Source organism: Pleurodeles waltl, chromosome 6 (genome assembly GCF_031143425.1).
Source record: "Pleurodeles waltl isolate 20211129_DDA chromosome 6, aPleWal1.hap1.20221129, whole genome shotgun sequence".
Classification (NCBI taxonomy): domain Eukaryota; kingdom Metazoa; phylum Chordata; class Amphibia; order Caudata; family Salamandridae; genus Pleurodeles; species Pleurodeles waltl.
This window is the reverse complement of record NC_090445.1, coordinates 443017082-443038931: the sequence shown is the minus strand read 5'-3', so window position 1 is coordinate 443038931 and position 21850 is coordinate 443017082. Positions and strand designations below refer to the sequence as shown.

The 21850-nt window shown below is 46.0% G+C and overlaps 1 protein-coding gene across 4 annotated transcripts in view; it reads right to left on the bottom strand.

Moving 5' to 3' along the window:
- Window positions 1-21850, bottom strand: part of TMCC2 (transmembrane and coiled-coil domain family 2) — a 647328-nt gene that overhangs the window by 184485 nt on the left and 440993 nt on the right. The window contains exon 1 of one of the 4 annotated variants that reach the window (XM_069238537.1): window positions 776-920. The exons of the other annotated variants lie outside the window; for them this stretch is intronic. Within the exon in view, the coding sequence (XP_069094638.1) occupies window positions 776-850 (75 nt within the window). The 5' untranslated portion in view covers window positions 851-920. Of the gene's footprint in view, window positions 1-775; window positions 921-21850 lie in introns of those variants that run through there. 4 annotated transcript variants of the gene reach the window in all.

Below are 21850 nucleotides of genomic sequence, written 5' to 3'. Positions count from 1 at the left end.
GGATGCAACACAGTTCAAAGTATACAACAAGGTATACATGAAAAAATTACAGAAACACAACATCGCGAAAAATAGCAGATTGTGTTAGGCAATGTAAGATGTAGTAAAATCGTTTAAATGTAAACAGGAATTTCATCTCTGACATGGATTTTACCTTAAGGGTTTTAGAGTCATTGTCAACAAATCGTTCTGTAGTGTTGTCGCTAATTACACGACTATAAAGCCGTAATATACAAATACAGAGCCTTGATAGGGACATGTACCAAAGTCGTTTTTTACTTCTTGCCAGTTCAGAGACCCGGTCCACTTAAAGGCCAGCATGTGTATGACAGATTTCCGGCCAAAACACAGAAATGATTATTTCGGAAATACAACTCTTCTACAATATCACTGACAGCAGCAGATGATTTATATAAGCTAATATCTTAAAAGACAGGGATACACATCTAGGATTTTTTGGGACAGAGGCCTGTTCTAATTTCAGCAGTAGAAACACACAACAGCAAAACACCATTTCACATCAGTCAAAAAAGTAGAAGGAAATAAACGTTTCATCATTCCATCCCCCTTTCACCGAAATTGTAAGGAGTAAAAGATAACATGCAGCAACTCATTAAATATGAAGTTCCCCATCAGTGGGATGCCTCCACCAATGTGCACGGAAGGCAATCTAACTTTATACTGTTCCCCGACTTACTATGGTCCCTTCAATCGTAACAGGACCACCAGCCATGTAGCTGCAGGAGGGACAGCGGGAGGCACTGGCAATACTTACAAGGGTTCCCAGCACAGAGTTTAACAGCACAATCCGCTTCACGGTACAGGAATCCGAGGACTGTATTTGTGGCATAAGTACACTGAGAGAGGTGGTGCACGCCGCTTGGACCACTAATTCCTCACAGGGGAAGTCCTCTTCACCTTCTGCCATGATTTCATTTAAGTTAAGGAATAAAAGCGAGGGAAGCAACTATATGGGGAGTAGGCTGAGCAGAGATTAACACTACAGCATCAGCAACAGGCAATTGACGGGAATAGCCAGCTGAATCCGGCTCCAGTAAAAATGGTACAACCCAGAGGCAATTTGTCTGATGTTAACCACTATATGAAGGGCGGGGTGGAGGGAGGGATATAGATCATTTCTCTGTAGTGCCCCATCTTCTTCCACAACAGTAAAACCAATAATTTCAATATTCATCAAGGTTGTCTGACAAATGAGATTAAAAATACATAGTGGCATTTTTATGGATCTACTAAAAATACAGTGTCATATTTCCACGGTCAGAATGCCCTGCGGGGCACCGCCAGCCTGTTGGTGGTGCTCCCGCCAATCCTGGTCAGAATCACCCCCTAAGTATGGAATGTGTGCGGTGAGGCACAGGAAAGGACGAGAATGAATTATAGTATTTGCGTGTTGAGGGGCGTGGGTGCAAATTATGAATTTGTGCATGCTAAGTGGTAACACCGGACAAGTATGTAGCAGCTTTGATGAACATGTGCTTCTAATGAGTGAAATGCAAAGGTATTTAAAACAATGCAGTAACTTTACAGTGCACATGCCTCTCTATTGTGTAAAGAAGAGGGATGGAGACGCATACAGTACATCTGCAATGGAGGTGGTCCTATTGTGGGGCTACTCGGACTGTACCACCACAACGTCATTACCATAGACAGAACTGTGGGCTTCCAGAGATAGGAAACTGTCACCATTGAGAAGCTTGTGCTTGCTTTCCAGGGACTTTGAAATTGCAGGCTTACAGTGTGGATTCTCTCTCTGCTTTGTGTCGAAATTAGAATTTGGGGCCCACAAGCAAAGCAAAGGCTTCAGAGGAGGAGACAAGTTGGCCTCGCCTATTAGTTACTTACCCTCCTGCAAAACAGGAAGATCTGCAGACAGCTTTTCAACATTATCCCCAAATCCATCAGACAGCTTCCCTCTCTCTCCCTCTTGTGAACGTTCTTAACACTTAACTGGGGTTGTTGCCCTTCTGTTCTGGCTCTATTGTTGTTCAGATAGGCCTGCACTATATAAATACACCTACGTGATTGAAAGAAGCTGTGGATCTAAAGTATGTACACATCTAGTGTATGAAACACCAACAGAGTCAGTACATGAAATGTTTTACAGTGTGTGTGTGTGAACCTAATTAGTTATAAAGGTTGTGTGCCCGTGTAATGCCAAGACAAAAGAGTGTTTAGTGGATTGCACTCTGTGTGCAGATGTTGCTGTATGATGACTATGCCTCTGAAGTGTAGACTCATGTATGCAAGCTAGGGACAGCACACCACGTGCACGCATGTGATCTTTGCAGATTCAGTCTATATAGTGCAGAAGGATGGGAGTGGATTGTGAAGAGTGTTTGCCTGTGAAGTGAAAAAGGATAGATGTGTTCAACAAAACTGACGTAAGTATGTGAGGAGGTCTGCAGGTTATGGATACGTATAATAGATGATCCTATATATATTTATGTGAGTAGCTGCTAAGGTTGTCTTAAATGTACACTGTAGAAAGATATAAACAGACATTACATTACACAATGTCAATGTGTGTGTAGCTGTGACGATTATGTGGCGGTGAATTGCAAGAGGAAGTCATGCCGCAGACTGCATCCTCTTGGATTGCGTTTTGCTATAAAGTGTTTTCACCTCCGTTATGCAGTGAGATGGAGGCATACAGTAGATAGAACTCTGCATGTATGTAGCTGAGAAGTATTTGTGGAGAACAGAGATGGAGAAATGCAGCAGACTGTATTCTGTTAACTGACTGTTGTGTTTGTGCCTGCGAAGAGAAGCGGAATCACGCTCAGCTAATTTGATATGACTAATTAGACAGTAATGGAATCATTACAGCTCATTCGAGTTCAAGGACAGCAGAGAAGCACGCATACTGGGAAGAGGGATTTGCTTTTCAACGCCATTCAGCTATACTAATTGCTTCTCCTCCACCACCAACATAATAATGAAAAACGGCGTGTTGCTGCTACAAAGTCACATAATAGGGACAACAACCTACGTGATCAAAGATGGTGTATATAAATTCTTAACCTATTTAGTCCTGTGACATTCACATTTTTGCTGGAGACTTCAGCCTTCATCTGGTTAATTCTAGTAACAACACATCATCCCCGTCTTCCTGTATGAGAATGACTTGATAACAAAATTGTCTTAAACCCACACACATCAAAAGAACCACTCATCATGATAAATCTGTGTCCCCAAATATCTAAACTTTACTGCCGTTTTCCATAGCCACATTGGGGTTCGGTGTAAGAGAAGAGATAGGGTCACGGACGTTAATTCACCAAAATGGTAGGGGTGGCGGAAGTGACGCCATGTACCCTATGACCTTAATTATGTCACAGGAAGTGACATCATATGATCTTTGACTTTAAATCTTCCTGACATGACCTTAATCCCGATAACACAACAATAATAAACACTGGTAAATTTTCATAATAGTTTCATGATTAATATAACACAAACAAATGTCTATTTTTGGATAACATCTATATAAAGGTGGCCATAGAATATGTTAAGGGAGCAGTTACCTAAATTGTTGTACGCAAACAAAGTGAATCTGATGTCTTCTAATGGAGACTGGAAGACTCTAATCATGCATTTCAAGTTCTTTTTTGTGTGCCAAGCTATTGAAATTTGACAGTCCCAATGAGTTGAGCCAATTATGTTTCTAGATTTCCTCTATGTGCCCCATATGTCAAAAAGTACCTCCAAAGTAAGGGCCAGCATTGTGCTATGGGCGCCCCTTTTGCCGAAAGATTACAAGCAATATGCCAGTGTCAGACGTTTCCTAATACTGCTGTCCAGGCACTATGGGGGTCCTTATGTAAAAAGGTATGTGTAGTAAGTCGAGGATCCCATTTTGCACTGGATGGCCCCCTAAAAAATGCCGCATTGTCTCCTATATGCCAAGACTTTCCTCCAGTGTTACAGCATCAGCAATTTGCCACAGATGTCAACTATGCCAAGAATCTTCTCCAGTATGTCAGCGCTGACATTTGTTTTGGGGGTGCCCCATGACAAAATTGACCTATAGTGTGGCCAGAGCTAGCATTTTGCAGTGGCTATCACATATGCAAATATTGCCTACAGTATGCCGGTGATAGCATTTTAACAATGATGTTTCTATAAGCCAAGAAGCATGCCAGGTCTAACATCAGACCTGCAAGCATAACTCATTCTCAGTTATGCTCACTTAGATTCATTTACACTCATTCACAATCAGGGCCAAATTCATGAGAATTTGGCACAGGGCAGCGCATCACATCATCTTGCTGCGCTGTCCTGAATCAAAAAGAAAGGGCAGGAATGTGCCGTGACAATACGAAACAGTGCATTCCTGTCCCTTCCAACTGCGCTGGTGCCATTTTGTCTGCCTACCACCAACGCCGGCACCCTTGCACCATGGTGCAAGGGTGTCTGTGTTGTCAGCAGGGGCACCTTCCTGCACAAAAATAATCCCGGGAGGCTTTTTCCTCTTTCTGTGTGTGCTGCAGAAAGAGGAAAAATTAGGAGAAATTAAGATATTTCTCCAAGTTGTGCTTCCACTGGAGAGGCGTACGGTTTTGTCATATTCCCAGATTTAGAGGCTCTTCTAAATCTGCTTATGTGTCAAAATCCAATGTGAAAACCCACTACAACGCCAATGGAATGCCTCCCTGGCGTGGAGCTTTACTCCATATATATGAGGACACTCAAAGCCAAAGTGGCTTTGCATGGCCTCATAGATATGGATGAGAGGTTTTGCGCTGCCGCTGCGTTACTAAAATTGACGCAAAGACAGTGCAAGGCTCTCATAAATATGCTTCCCGGTCTTGCTCAGCGCTCCCTTGCTTTCCTTCATTTTCAGTCTGTCTCTTGCACTCACTCATTCACATTCTCTCGCTCAGTCTTACACACGATTCCACATAAGAACATAAATGCTCACACATATACACTCTTTCAGGCAAGTTCACTCTCACCTCATGTACGAACACAACATACATTTAAAGCAATTTTCTTTTTCTTACCTAAAACGCCAGTGAACGTCCATTCCAGTTTTCGCTCCTCCACTTTCTACTACACTAATAGTTAATAATAGACTATTGTTCACTATTAGTGTAATAAAAATGAGCAGAAAACGAGTTTGGAGTCAGAAGGTGGAAATGAGAGATAGTCCTGTGTTCTTGGCACTGATTTTGTCGCCTCTGAGGCTAAAGGTTCACAAAGGTAGGGCCAGGGGTTGGAAGGGGCAAGCTAGGGGTCGCAGCTGCAACCCCTAAATGGCATTTATGGATAGGATTTTGACCAACTGACGCCAAGGCCAGAAATATCAACGAATTCTGCAAGGGTAGTGGTAATGTCCGAGTGGTCTTTCTTCATGTCTCGAATATCGAGCAGTATGTCTGCACATAAGGAAACCGCTTGTGTTTTGTACGTGGGCGGTATCTCCCGATCTCCTCCCGTGAACAAAAGAATAGCAACCAGCTCCATTGCAAGCATGAATAATAAAGGGACTAGGATAACCCTGTTTCATGCCCCTGTGTAGATGTAAAGCAGGCGAGGTAAGTTTTTCTCTCCTAACCCGCACCGCCGGCATATCATACAGGAGTTGGATCATTCTGCTTGTGCGGTCACCCAGGCCGTTATGCACAAGTAAGTGTGAAAGACACAATTCAGAGAATGAAAGACCTTCTCTAGATTCAATATGAGACAGACAGCTCGTAGCCAGGGTCCCGAGTCAGCCCATTGGTTCCTGAAGAGACTACCAGTGTCTGAAGATATGTTCCTGACCAGCACAAATCCATTCTGATCATTATGTACCAATCGTGGAAGTAGGAGGAGACGTTCAGCCAGAATCTTCCTGAGAATTTAGTAATTTGCATTAAGAATCGTTACTTGTCGATACGAATGGATGTCTGATGCGTCGCTACCTGGTTTAGAAATAGATATTAGTGTAGCTTCCCATAGCAACAGGGGGAGATGATCTGCAGTACTATATATGTGCTCCAGGCGGGGAGAAAAAAGATTGGAGAAAGTCTGAGACTTCAATAGGGAGGCCATCCAGACCCAGGGTTTTGTTTGTGGCAAGGGAGGAAATTGCTTTAATAATCTCCTTTACTGAGATGGGCACATTAAGTTGCTATCACTGGTCTGGCATGACACTGGGCAGAGGGAGATCCTGAAAGAAGTCTGTAATTGCCTCGTCCGTTTGCATTGGCCAGGGTCGTAAAGATTTGCACAGTAACCAGTGAAAGCCTCGTAAACGTCTGCTTGGGTATAGGTATATGTGTCATGATTCAGGCAAAGTGAGAGCTGTAAGTGAGGATCAGTCTTGCCTTATCAACCAAGCAAGGATGACACCCTACCTATCCGCCTCAGTAAGGGTTTGTGTTGGATGCACAATGTAATTAACGCATCAGAGCTGGTCCACCAAGGCGGCATGTTCAGTAAAGAGCACCCAACAGCTGGTATGGTCTAGGACAGCCAAGGTTTCTACGTGATGCAGGGAGTCTTCCCTGTCTCGTAGCTCCCGAAGTGCCCCTAATCGTGACCTTCAAGGCATTTCATTCAATAGCTCGACATGTAGCAGTACGATTGCTGATGGCAAAGAAAGATGAGATTCGTTCTGGAGAGTAACCAGGAACATCTGGTCTTCTAAAAGAGAGGGTTGAAGAAGCTAGGTGGGCACCAGTGGGCATGGGCCCCCAGTGAATGCCTGCAATTACAGTGGTATGGTCTGACACTGTCCAACCCAGGTAGTTCACCAGGGAAAATGAGGAGCTGAGAGAATAGGAGCAAACTAAGCTGTGCATACGGATTGTGTGCAGGGGAATAAAAGGAATACGCCCAGATGCGTCCAGGTGGCATCTGCGCCCGAGATCTTCTAAAGTCCAATCTAAAAGTCAATGTACAAGCATGTCCTGTAGTCAGTGCTTGAGGCAGAGGAGGGAAGGATCGGTCCAAGGCCGTGTCTAGCACACAGTTAACGTCTCCACCGATTATCCAAGGTATCCCAGCCCAACCGGTCAGGAGCCCAGATAGACAATCACAGAACAGAGTCTGACCTCAATTAGGAGTGTAGATGCTACCATATAACCCGGTTATCATCCTGAGTGCCCTCAACCAGTGCATATCTCCCTTCCACATCTAGGACGATGTTGCATGGCTGAAAGGGGAACCCTGCTCTGATCTATATCAGGGCACCATGGGAAAATGCAAAAAAGTTTGTGGAGAACAGCTGGCTGCACTAGCGCTTCTGAAGCCAGGCTATCTCGGGTTCAATGATGTGGGACTCCTGTAAGAATGTGACATGCCTTACCCTGCAACTCAGAGAATACTGCTTAACGCTTGCTGGCTGTTTTTATACCTTTAATGTTCCAAGTGAGGAAGTTATAGCCGCTGCGCGGTATTAACGCATTGTAAGGAGATCAAGGTTGTGCTGTGTTATTCTGCAATAAAAGGACACCCTCTAGAGACAAAATGGCGCCCAGGACCTTATAGTAGAGAATTAAATAGCAGAAACAGCTTGCCAGAAGGTGAGAAACAGAAGCACGGGTAACAATACAAAGGGAGGTGGACAAACGGGCCCACTGTTCAAACTTTAACCAATGAGTAGAAATGTTGGGAGGTAGTAGATACCTCCGAATTTAACCGAGGGACCGCTATGGGCCCGTTTGTTTTTGGTAAGGGGGAACTGACTGCCAGGGAGGATATTTATGTGAGGTGGCAGCTAAGACACGGGGTGTATACCCAGTTAGGGCCCAACGAGCCTGCAGGAAGCCCTCGTCGGTGGCAGCCCCAGCACAACCGCGCAGACAGCAGAGGAGCACGAATCACACACAAACCCCAAGGAGGTCTGGGGAGACAAGGTGTGTGTGTGTGTGGGGGGGGAACTCGGAGACCATCAGGTGAAAGGAGAAGACCAGAAAGGAGAGGATAAGAGATGAGGAAAAGCATCCCCACCTCCACATCAACCACCCTCCAGCAAGGACCCAAATACCCTGCTGTAATCACAACAACCCTGCGAGTGCCGAGTCAAGTCATCAGCTGTCGAGGAGTCACATCAGGCAGGACAGGTGAACCCAACATGGGGATGCAAGAGATGGGAGAGTCAGTGTCACCGGTAGAATCTCGGGACGTTGCAGGGCGCAGCGACCCCAGGTCACATAAGGTCAATGCTGCCTCTGGTAGTGACCGCCGATAGTCATCCAACTGAGCCTCTGACAGAGCTACATCGCTGGCAGTGCTCTGTCCTGTTAGCCACGCAAGTCATCCATGCTGGTGCCCACTGGTTTGGGAATTGAGGCTGACTCGGACCGCATGCCTGTTCCACTCAGGTGGCAGCTGGATCATCAAAGAAGCGTGATTTGTTGACATGAACAACTCGAAGCCTCGCTGGTAATAGAGGAGAGTAAGTAAGGCCCAGCTTGGATAGTTTACGTTTAACCATAGTGAAAGATGCATGCTGTCACTGCAATGGTATCCAGGAAGAGCATGATAGGTGCATTGCCAATTAGCAGAGGAGATATCCATCAAGCCTCTGCAACACCTCTTCCTGGTCCTTGTAGTGCAACAGACTGGCTACCAGTGTGCGGACTGTAGGTCCTGGGTGGTTTGGGGGGGCGTTGAGAGGGGGTTTGAGTGGGTTAGGGGAGGAGTGTCTTCACTGGAACCTGTGTGCTCTCTCAATGGAAAAAAAGGAGGATAAATTTGCATTTGATCCATGTCTCCAGGTAAGACACTGCATTCTGACCATCCCCCCTGTCCCACAATGCGCATATTGTTTCTGGAAGACCTCCCCTCTGCATCTTCCAACTGTCCCTTCAGGTAGCATAACTGGTCCTGTAAGGCTGTGCCCAGCCTCCAAATCACCACCGACTATGGCTTAATCTCCACAATGGTTGTCTACATGTGCAAGACCCCGTCAGATATCTTCCTATGGTCATCTCAGAGCAGTCCTAAATCCACGGCACCACCATCAATCACTGTGTTGCCACTGAACATACAAAGTATGTTCAATAGCAGCACATCATAGAGTCCAACTTTTCCAAGGTTTCCATAACTGCGGATGGAGGCGCAGTAGGTTGACCAGAGGTTCCAGGTGTCTGAGACACTGCTCCAGATTGAGGCTTTCCCACTGCGACAAGAAGGTCTATTTGGCGATCCTGGTAGCAGTACAAAGGTTAGTGCAAGGCGAAAGTTCACAGACCAGCCAAGCCTGCAGCACAAGCACGCTGAGTGAGTCCTGTTTCAGATTTAATGAGGGTCCCAAGGGAACAGTGGCGCTTTCCAAAGTGTTACAGGACTAGTGCAGTGGGACACAAAGGGAGGTACGGCAACCACGCCACCCCTGCAGCCTTTGTCTCTTATTTGAGCCCTAGCTTCTCATCGACCCTTTAGGATGGGGGAGATAGATCGGTAGATTGGGCGCGGAGGGGCAAGGAGAAGCATTCCTGCACAGTTATGGGTGTGCTTGTGCTCTACAGGGCTGGCGGACATCAGGTAAGACACAGTTCAGGCACGGCGGGCATATAGTGGCACACAGGTCTCCAGCAGCCTGTGTGCACCTAGGGCCCCCTCCAGGGTGTTGCATGGTGAGTCATCACTCATTGCAGGTGCAATTAGAGGGTCCGGATTCAGTTGTCCAGAAGCATGTCCAGGTAGTGCGGCCCAAGCAGTCACAACCACCAAGTCGAATCGACATCAGAGACTGCCTCCCAGGGGGCCTTAGGCATGTCTGGGTCCAAAGCCTGCTGCCGCATGCCGTGGCAGACAGCTGGGACCCCTGAAAAGTCACCAAAAGGGGCTGCAAAGTCATCACCCATATGGGTGAGTTAAGCTGCGTTTAGGCCGGCAGCCCGGATATAAACAGGTAGATATTTTATGCTACACTGGGGAGTTAGACATTGTAGGAAACTAGCCTCTTTCTAGCTTGGTTACCCCCACTTTTGGCCTGTTTGTCAGTGTGTTTGACTATATCTACTGCGAGCCTGCTAATCAGGACCCCAGTAATTATGCGCTCTCCCTTAAATTATGGTTGTTACATACGGGTAACTCAGTACTTTCACCCACAATTGGCATACTGGTACCCCCTTATAAGTCCCTAGTATATGGTACCTAGGTACCCAGGGCATTGGGGCTCCAGGGGATCCCTATGAGCTGCAGCATATCTTTTGCCACCCATAGGTAGCCCATGCAAGGGCTTCTGCAGGACTGCCATTGCAGCCTGTGTGAAAAGGTGCATGCACCCTCTCACTGCCATTTACGCTGCGCCAGTTCACTTATAAGTCACCCCTATAGCAGGCCTCCAGCCCTGAGGGCAGGGTGCAGAGTACCTGTGTGTGAGGGCACTAGCAGATGTGCCCCACGACCTCTAGGACCATTTTCCCAGACTTTGTGAGTGCAGGGACACCATTTTATGTGTGTACTGGACATAGGTCATGACCTATGTCAGCTACATAATGATAACTCCGAAACACAGGCATGTTTGGTATCAAACATGTTGGAACCATACCTCCAGGCTTTTGCAAGCATTGGTAATATAATTCCATGCACTGTGGGGGCTCCTTAGAGGGCCCCCAGTATTGCCATTCCAGCCTTCTGAGGTTTTCCAGGCAGCCCCAGCAGCTGCCACCTCACAGACAGGTTTCTGCCCTCCTGTTGCTTGAGAAGCTCAAGCCCAGGAAGGCAGAGTAAAAGATTTCCTTTGGGAGAGGGATGTTACACCCTCTCCCTTTGGAAATAGGTGTTACAGGCTTGGGCGGGGTAGCCTCCCCAAGCCACTGGAAGTGCTCTGAAGAGCACATTTGGTGCCCTCCTTGCATAATCCAGTCTACACCGGTTCAGGGACCCCAGTCCAGCTTTGGTGCAAAACTGGACAAAGGATTCCCCTGTCCATCACCACCCCAGGGGTAGGGCTCAGAGCTCCTCCAGAGGGTCCCTGGGTTTTGCCATCTTGGATTTCAAGTTGGCAGGGATCTCAGGGAGCATCTGAGTGGCCAGAGCCAGCAGGTGACATAAGAGCCCTCCCCTGATAGGTGCTTACCTGTTTAGGTGACCAATCCCCCTTTCAGGGCTATTTAGGGTCTCTCCTTTTGGTGGTTCTTCAGATTTGGATTGCAGGACTCCAGCAGGAATGCTCTGCATCCTCTACTTCACCTTCTCACTGAAGAAACTGCATCTGGACCCTACAGGAACTCTACAAACTGCAACAAAGAAGCAAAGACGACTTCTGCACCATTGTATCTTTAGCTCCTGCCAGCAACTGCAACTGTTTCCCAGTTGTGCATCCTCAGAGGGCAGCCTGTCTTCAGCCTGCACCAGAAGAGCGTAGGAATCTCCCTTGGAGTGAAGGAGTCACTCCTCTGCTTCCGTAGGCACCTCACTGCATCGACGACCAGCTGCGTGGATCCCCTCTCCTGATGAGTTTCATGGATCCTGCATCACAGGTGGTGGACTGAAGTGGTCCCAACGGTCCTGACGTCCTACTGTCCAACTTTGGTGGAGGTAGGAGCTTGCCTCCCCACGTATGACAGTACCCCCATGCACCGCGTGTTTTTCAGTTGCCAAGGCTTGTTGGCATCCTTCCAGAAAGTTCTTCGTGCATCTTGCAGCTCCAGCCCCCATCACTCTATCCTGTGACGCACATCGTCCTGAGTGGTTCTCCGATGGCGGTTTGCCGTAGTGCTGCGTGGGCCTCTTCTTGCACCTCCTTTGTCTCTGTGCTGTGGGACTCCTGTGCGCCCTGCCTGGTCTTCTGTGGGCTCTCTAAGTTGCTGAGAGTCCCCTTTGACTCCCCTTCCTGGGTAGAGTCTACCAGGTCCCTCCTGGTCCGGGCAGAGCCATTTTCCGCTAACCGTGAGCCTTGCAAGTGCCAAGGCTTGTTGGAGGGCTCCATCGACGCAACCCAGACTGCAATTCTCTATTCAGTGTGGGACATCATCTGCATCAACCAGGAACCCAACTCCGTTTTCTTGGGTGCAATACTGACTGTTCTTATTCACCAGTGGTTCTTCTTTTGCACCTTCATCCGGGTTAGCAGGGGCTCCTGTTCTCCCTGGACTCTTCTGTGCTTCTTGGACTTGGTCCCCTTCTTCCACAGGTCTTCAGGTCCAGGAATCCACTGCTGGTGTCTTGCAGTCTTTTCTGGTTCTTTCATAATCCTCTCGTGTTTCTGTGTGATCTGGGAAAGTTACTGTGTTTTACTCCTGCTTTCCTGGGCACTAGGGTGGGTTCTAGTACTTACCTTTGGTGTTTTCTAGTACTCCCAGCGATCCTATACTCACTACATTTGCTTAGGTGGGAAGCCAAGATTTGCATTCCACTTTCTTAGTGTATGGTTTGTGTTCCCCCTAAGCCCATTTCTACCTATGGTGATTTTCACTAATTGCACTGTTTTCTATCTGTTTTTATGCACATTTCTGCATACTAGTGTATATAATTTGTGTATTACTTACCTTACCTAAGGGAGTATAGTCTTTATGGTATTTTTGGCATTTGTGTCACCAAAATAAAGTACCTTTATTTTCGTGACACTGAGTGTTTTCTTACATGTGTCTAAGTACTGTGTGTCACTACAGTGGTATTGCATGAGCTTTGCATGTCTCCTAGATAAGCCTTGGCTGCTCAGCTACAGCTACCCCTACTGAGCCTGCCTTCTAGACACTGCCTACATTTCACTAGTAAGGGAGAACTGGACCTGGTATAAGGTGTAAGTGCCATAGGTACACCCACTACAAACCAGGCCAGCCTGCTACAGACATGTGGTGATGAGAAGTGTCATTTTAACTTCTATTTTGGCTCATTTGTCCCCAAACTGGATACAGCCCAATTAGATAACTCATGTACCTATGCAAGAAGCAGAAATGGGGTGAGTGTGGGGGCTGTGTCACATTTAAGTATACAAATAGTGTCACATTTAAGTATACTTTATTTATTACACTTGGGCTCTTAGTTGAATGCAAACTCATCTACAATTGAATCAAAAGAAAGCCTACCTTAAATATATTGCAATAAGATAAACTCAACTTGCATTATATTGAAGGTCTGTTTGTTTATTTTATTACTATGATTCCAAAGCAACAGCCTTTATAGCAGCGGCGGCCCGTCCTTTAGGGCGGAGGGCCACGCCCCCCCAACCTTTTGCCCCTCATGAAGAGCGTCTGTCAGGCTGAACAAAGGTCAGCCTGACAGACACTCTTCATTTTCAGCTCAGACAGCCAGGAGCAGACATACACGATTTGCGCAGACTCCTGGCTGCCTGAGCTGAACTTTGCTGGGCTGAAGAGGTCACAGCTCCTATGGGCGTGACCTCCTCGGCTCAGCAAAGGTGCCTCGAGGCCCTCCCCTGGGTGACGAAGAAAGCATCAGCCATTGACACTCGGTCACAGAGTGGGGTGGGGTCAGCAGTCTCACTGACCCCATCCCACTCTATGACGAGGCTGGGACTGCTGCCTTCCCTCATTGGCTGACCTCAGGTCAGCCAATGAGGGAAGGCAGCAGTCCCAAACCTCCTGGGACCTGGAGGCTGAAGGTAAGTGTGTGTGTGTATGTGTGTGATGTTTTAAATTGAATGTTTGGTGTGTGCATGCATGTTTGAGTGTTATGAGTGTTGTTAATGGATGTGCGTGTGTGCGTGTGTGTGTGAAAGAATGAGTGTGTGCGATCTTTTAAAATGAATGTTTGGTGCATGCGTGCATGTTTGAACGGTATGAGTGTTGTTAATGAATGTGCGTGCGTGCGTATCTGTGTATGAAAGAATGAGTGTGAGATGCTTTAAAATGAATTTTTGGTGCGTGCCTCAAATCCCTTCACTGGCTCCGCATAGACAAGAGAATCACATTCAAGATCCTCATCCACGCACACAAATCCCTTCACAACACCGGCCCAACCTACCTCAACGAAAGAGTTAACTTCCACACTCCCACACGCAACCTCCGATCAGCCGACCTCGCCCTAGCCACAGTCCCGCGCATCCAACGCACCACCACAGGAGGCAGGGCTTTCTCCTACCTCGCCCCCAAAACCTGGAACTCCCTCCCCACCGACCTTCGCAAAACCAAAGACCTCCTGGTTTTCAGAAAGAACCTCAAGACATGGTTGTCCGATCAGTGACCCTCCCTGCCCCACCCCCCGATTCACCCTCCCTCCCCCACCAGCGCCTTGAGACCCTCATGGGTGAGTAGCGCACTCTACACATTTTTGGGATTGATTGATCGATTGATTGATTGCGTGCATGTTTCAATGACATGAGAGTTGTTAATGATTGTGCATGCATGTCTGTGTGTGAAAGAATGAGTGTGTGTGTGTGTGTGTGTCCTGCTTGCCCCCCTCTCTCCTAAAGCTGCCGGCCGCCACTGCTTCATAGATTGCTAAACTGCTCTCCCTCTCAACTTACTGAAAGGAGTTGAAGGAGAAAAAAGTTTAAAAAACAAAGGTGGTGGGCTGGTCAAAGTAATACAAGTCAGGCTTGCAGGTAAAAGGCGATCAGTGTGCATTCATGCATAGTACATCGCTGCAATTGCTGCTTCATTGCAAATAGAGTGCCCTTCACTTGGGACTGCCGGCTCTCCACACCTACAGTTCGAGCTGTAAGCCTGGATGGTATTGGAGGGAGGGCATAAAGCTCAGAGTAATCACTACACGCAAACTGACTTGGTTGCCTGTGTCTGTAACTAACCCAAAAACTGCACAGCGAGAGTAAGTGTTTTTTTTTTTTCTTCTTTAGTATCAGTACCACAAATTAACAGAGCTCTTTTCAAATCTAAACACAAAAAAGTGTGCATAGTACAATTTTTTACTGCAAATCCTATCATTGATTTACCTTGGTAATTCTTTGTGAATTCATTTAAGGTTGGACATTTGGGTATAAGCCCACAAGATAATTATTTAGACTTTAAATGGTAGAGTTTTATGATCCATGATCGACATGTCCCTATATTCTATTAAATACTTATGAAAGCCAAGAAGCTCGGTTACTACTGGCTAAAAAAACTGGAAGAGGAGAAAATTCTGATTCTACAATTTCTTTTCCCACATGCACAACATTTTTCATCATACTAAATCATGTTAAAGCAACTAAAGAAACCGTTATGTTTGAAACACTTTCAATATCCCCTTTCTCAGATAACTGCCTCTGCTAAGTATCTTCTTACTTCTCTTTCTTGTCCTTGTTCACTCTCAAGTCAACAACATTTGCCTGGATTCTGCACCTAAGGCTTTTACAGAGGTTGATATCTTATCTCTGCCTTGTCATCCTTTCTCGCTCCACATCACCTGCTGCATGTCCCACCTGCCCCTTTAAAAAACTACTTCTTTTGCCACACCTGAAATCTGATATCCTCTCCTGCACACCTGCTTCAATGCTCACTTGGTATACTGCTGGCTCTGTCATAAAAGCGTTAGTTCCTGGTTTACAGGGCAGCTATGGTATGAGATGGTGATATATGGTCATGTAAGGCAAAGTTTATCAATGTGGTAAATTGTTGCATTCAATTGGTTGTTTTAAATTTAAAAAGTTACATTTGGGTATTTGAAACTTTATCTACTGAAAATGAAAAGGTGGTATTTTGGGTTTTTTCATGAAAATGATAAGCTTTTGTTTCGGTAAACCAAATTTGAAAGAAAAGCGTGTATTTGATAGAAAATATTTATATTTTGATAAACCAATAAGCTGAGGTCTGAGGACAAAACTATTTCATATGTTATACATGAGAATTTGGGTGCATTAAGTGGTGTGTCTGTGGGGACTTCCCGTGGAATACACTCACAAAAACTGTCTTAGATCCAGTCAGGCTCAGTTGGACAACTTTAAGCACAACTCTGGGAAGCTATGGCTTTCGAGCAGCAAGGCTTGCACAAGGGAACTTAGTGTAAAGCATTTAACAGTACCAAACAACGAAAATAAAGCAATGCAACACGAAAGAACCAGGACACCAATTAATAAAAATAGATTATATTTTTATGAATTCTTAGACAACTCGATGAGAAACATCCACTGGAGTGTTTCGGAGATACAGATTTTTAAAGATATTATTACTTTTTAATCCATCCACAAACAAGCATTGGTAACAAAAAAGTTTGGAAACTTTTCAAAAGTTTGTAAAAGTTAGTTTGGCTACTCTGGCCTTGTTTGGGTGACCAAATCTGACAGGATGGAAGTGTGTGTGTGTGGGAGGGGGCAATGGACAGTTACCTGGCCACTAGAGCATTTTTCAGTCCAGTTCCAATATTTAAAGGAGGACTACCGCAGGTTGTGATGGAGTGGTCCTGATGCTGGGATTGCAAAATGAAAAGATGCTCAAGGATGCTCCGGTTGCTGTGTGGTTGACGAAGGTGTCTTTGTGTTGATTTATCATTCCACAGGTGATGTGGAGGGACTTTGGCCACGGAGGTCAGAGCCCCAGGAAGTTCTCTTCATGGCAGCAGAAGGAAAGCAGCTGCAGGGCTACTGGTCTCCGGACATAGGGCTTGGAGTGAAAGCCTTTGGTGGAGGCTGGTGTTCCTTTTTGGTGACCAATCTGGACTCTTACAGCACTCCCAGGTCCGGCTGACTCGAATGCAACTTTTGCCCATCAAACCCAGCAGATGGTAGATGAAGATTTTCTGCCGTGTCTACCAATTTAGGCTTCATCAGCTCCTTTGTCCCTGGAGCTGGTTCCACGGGATCAGTCAACTGATCCTTGGAGTCACTGCTTTGGTCTGGGCCATAACCCACACCAGGAGCCACAGGCACAGTCCCAATTTCGCTAGCCCAAAGTTCAGCAAGTGCAGTCCAACAGACGGTGCAGCCTCTCTTTCTGAAGATCTAAGGGCAGCAGGGCAGTCCTTCTTCAGTCCTTCTTTAAGTTTTGGTGTGATCTGAGGTTCAGGGTGCCATATATATCCAAGGAAAGTGCTCTGAGGGGACCACGTCATTACTAGTCAATGGGATACTAGGTCCCCTAACTCTGGGTGATGAATTTCCGAGAAATGTGGCACGTGGTAATCCCAGGGTGTACTATTCTAGCCACCCACAAGACGTCTGAACCTTCCCCTGACTGTAAGGAGCTTGGTAGGACACCCTAGAGGTGTGGCTACCTGTGGGGCAGCATGCCCAGGGTAAAACTGGTTTTGGCACTGGCCTTCCATCTCTGGCCCTATCTCCAGCCTGTCTACCTAAACAAAGGGGAGCCCCTCTGGAGTGTTATCGCCATTTGCCCGCGGAAGGCAGCTTCCTCTTTGAAGTTCACCTATTAGGCTAACACCCCAAGTGGCTTCTTCTAAGGGGAGGTGTTAGAAATGAGGTCTTTAGTTGGCAATCAGGTTGCTCCCTGTCCAGGCAAGTACCCTCACTAAAGTCAGGGCAAAGGAGGAACACACCTGGTCCCCCCGCTCACCCCTTTGGTAGGTTGGCACGAGCAGAAAGGCTTAACCCAGAGACAATGTGTAAAGTATTTATAGCAACAAACACAGTAATGCAGTGAAACACTAACAAATGGACACCACACAGGTTTATAAAAATAGTCAATATTTATCTGAGCAAGACAAGACCAAAACGACAAAAATCCAACCTACCCAAGCAAAGTTGTGAATTTTTAAAGATTAAACAAGAAAATAGCACTTAGAAACATAAATGCTTCAATTAGGTGAACTCGTGGAATCGTGACGGAGTAGTTGCCAACAATCCGACAACAATGGCGTGGGTCATGAAGTCACACGACACCCAGATACAGTACCTTGTGAAAATGAGGAAACAACCCGGTGCACGGAGTCAGGGATCGTGGCATCGCTGGATCCGAGGTGGCGTAGGTTCTGGTGCTGCGGAGCGGAGGCATCACGAAGAGGAATCAGGTCCTTGATGTGGAGTGATGGAGGTGAGGCAGCTACGGTGTGAAGCGTTGGATCCGCAGAGTCACAGACTTCAGCGAGGCTGCAGTGGTGTCAGGCCTGTGGAGTAGTCGCACTCCAGCCAGGACCACAGCTTCGGTTGCAGGCAGCATCACAGGATTCAACAGCGGCATCAGCCCGGAGTTGTCCGAAGTCGGTTCACTTGGTTTTTCTAGTTTTTTTCACCAGCTTCTCCTTTGAAGGGCCCAGGGACTGGTTTAGGCACCACTTGGCAGGGCGGGAGTCTCAGCAGAGAGTCCAGGTGCTGGCAGAGGAAGTCTCTGATGGCCCTGAGACTTCAGAACAGGGGGCAAGCTCAGTCCAAGCCCTTGGAGATTCTTCTCAAGCAGGAATATACCACAAAGTCCAATCTTTTTCCCCTTTCACAAACAGAAGCAGTAACTGCAGGATAGCCCAACAAAGCACAGTCATAGGCAGGGGCAGCACTTCTCCTCGGTTCTTCAGCTCTTCTCCTTGGCAGAGGTTCCTCTGGGTTCCAGAAGCAAATCTTGAAGAAATCTAAAGTCTGATGTTTTGGGTACAATACTTTTACCGCTTTCTGCTTTTGAAGTTGCCCAACTTCAAAGAAAAATCTCTGTTGTTTACAAGATCCTGCCTTGCCCAGGCCAGGCCCCAGACACACACCAGAGGGTTGGAAACTGCATCGTGTGAGGGCAGGCACAGCCCATTCAGGTGTAAGTGGCCACTCCTCCCTCCACTCTAGCCCAGATGGCTCATAAGGATATGCAGGCTACACCCCAGCTCCCTTTGTGTCACTGTCTAGAGGAGATTTACAAACAGTCCAACTGTCAGCCTGACCCAGAGAGGGAATCCACAAACAGGCAGAGCCAAAAAATGCCTACTTTCTAAAAGTGGCATTTTCAAACTAACAATCTAAAATACAACTTCAGTAAAAGATGTATTTTTAAATTGTGAGTTCAGAGACCCCAAACTCCAGATTTCTATCTGCTCTCAAAGGGAAACTGCACTTTAAGAAGATTTAAAGGCAACCCCCATGTTCACCTATGATAGAGATAGGCCTTGCAACAGTGAAAAGCGAATCTGGCAGTATTTCACTGGTGGGACATTTAAAACACATCAGTACATGTCCCACCTTTATAATATATTGCACCCTGCCCATGGAGCTACTTATGGCCTACCTTAGGGGTGCCTTACACTGGCCAAGTCAAATTGGCAGTTTAAAACTGCACACACACACAATGCAGTGGCAAGTCTTAGCCATGTTTACAAGGCTACTCATGTGGGTGGCACAATCAGTGCTGTAGGCCCACTAGTAGCATTTGATTTACAGGCCCTAGGCACTTATAATACACTTTACCAGGGACTTACTAATAAACCAAATATGGCAACCATCGAAAGGCCAATTACACATGTAGTTTCACATAGGGAGCACTTGCACTTTAGCACTGGTCAGCAGTGGTAAAGTGCCCAGAGTAACAAAAACATCAAAAACAGAGTCTAGCACACATCAACAACCTGTGAAGCGGAGGCAAAAAGTTAGGGGAGACCACGCCAAGGATGCCAGGTCTAACAGGAGGTAACACCTCGCCCTTTCATAGGCTGCTATTGTTCCTAAGCCTGGGAGTCTACACACTACTACCCAGGTGGGCAGAAAGCTGTTTGTTGACCAGTGCTCCTGTGAAGCCAATGAACCAGCTGAGTTACAGAGTTGCAACTCTCTAAAATTACGCCTGGGCATCAGGTCAGGTTTACTGCCACAATTAATTTGATACCTGTACTGTGCTATCGGTCTACTAATTTTCCAGAGCAAAACAACAACTTGGAAGTGTTGCTGCTGAGACATATGAAAAATATATGTCTCACTTACAAATATACAGCTTGCTGCCATAGGGTTCTATAGCCCTTACTATGGAGAGAAGTAAACATACAGTTACGGAAAGGGTTAGCTTTGCCATTGATTTAAAAGGCTAAATCAAACTGGCAACGTAAACAGCAGGCTGGGAACCATTTTGTACTTTGTCACACACAGGGTACCACAATTAATACTGCAGCCCTGGGTGGACACTCTGTCTTACATGCCCTTGATACCCTGGGTACCATATACTAGGGACTTATAGGTAAGTCAGTACTTGCCAGTTTGGTATAGCCAATTCAACACCCTTTGAAAGGGGTTAGAACACTGGCACTGAGGTCTGCTTAGCAGGCCTCAGTGCACTTTCAGAGTTGAAAAAACATCAGCATTTGTCCAGAAATGTGGTGACGAACATGCAAAAAGAGGCATTTCTTTACATACATATATCTAGCAGATAGTTCAGTGTTAGTCAGTACCGCTGTCTGAATCCTTAATCTGTAGTTTAGTGCTTCAGTTACCTTGGTAACAGCACTGCTGCATGAGCCTGTCTAGCGTTGCTACTGTATGAACTGCTTGAGATTGTAAGATCTGTGTTTTTTTTAATTTTTCTTCCCTATACCTTACAGTAAATGTCTATATGATGGAGCATCTACCTAGAATTGAAATGAAGGAATAACAAATGAAAATGAAATGTAGAATTACAGATTGATGCCATGGTAAATGATAGACCACATAAATTTAACTTCACCAGCCAATTTATAGTCATTTTTTATGGTAAATGTCTCGAAAAAAAGCGTTATTTTGCCATCATATTCTGAAAATGATTTTACGGCAGATGGATCTGCAACACTTCTGAGGTGGGCCAAGCTTAAAAGCCAGCTGAGGTTCTCTCTGGATGCTTTGCACTTTAGTAAAGTTATGTGAACATCTGTTATAAAATGCAATATCTGACACCATTCTTTCAAAGGGTCTTTGGCCGAGACCCCTCCTGCCCCAAACCCTCAGTGAGACAGTTGAGCTTGCTCACTTCTTGAAATTAAGGGCAAGTTATGCCCCCACAACTTTTCAACATCACCAGCCGCCACTGTGGGTTAGGATGCAAACTTCGACACACTCTTCTTTATGTCCCAGAGGCAAACCCCTATGGTCTGTTTTGTAATGCATGCATGCTGCTCTAATTCGTAAAGCCAGGTGCATGTTGTCAGTGGCTTGTTGTCAAATTAGTCCCTCAAGTCTGCTTTTAATATTCAAGTAAGTTATGTTATACTCTATATATTTCACTGCAAAGAACAGTATGTTCTCAATGCTCATCATTGATTCTTATGTTCTCAGTGAGGTGCTGGATATCTTCAATTGAACCTCCTATTTTCTATGGACCTTTCTTTTCCTAAAAAAACTCCTACCAAATTATTTCTAAATTGCTCTAAATCTGTAATCCTCTGCCATTGTCCACATATATGTATGCACTTAGTGTTCAGCTCTCCTCCATCTACAGTCCTCACAGTGAGGAACCTAGGGCCAGATGTATTAAAAAGTTTTGCATTCGCAAACAGTGCGAATCGGTAAATTCGGCCGTCTGAGAGTGCAAAACCGTGGTCTGCGAAGCATGAAATGCATTCGCAGACCACAAATAAGAAATCGCTAAAATAACGATTTCTTGCGTTGTGACCTGGAAATTGCGAGTCGCAATTTGCGATTCGCAATTTCCAGGGCGCAAGGCTATGCTGGAAAAAATCGCAAATTGCGATTTTTCCAAAAATGGCATTTTGCACTTTCAAAATACCATGCTTTGCAACCAGGTGGTAACTTGGTGCAAAATTTAAAAATGCAGTTAAACTGCATTTTTAAATTAAACATGTAAAGCACACATGCCCTTTTGGCATGTGTGTACCTTACATGTTGAAAAAAAAGTTTTTGGGGTGCAGGAGGGGGGCCTTAGGCCCCAGCACCCTGGTCTTTTGCATTTCCAAAATTGCGATTTCTGGTTCAGAAATCGCAAGTTTGGAAATGCAAAATATTCGCAGCTATGGGCCAACAGCTCATAGCTGCGAATGCGGCAGGTATCGCAATTTGCGATTCGGTAATAGCATTTGCGATTTTTAAGAAATCGCTATTACCGATTCGCAAATGTGAAACATGGCCCTTTGCGAGTCG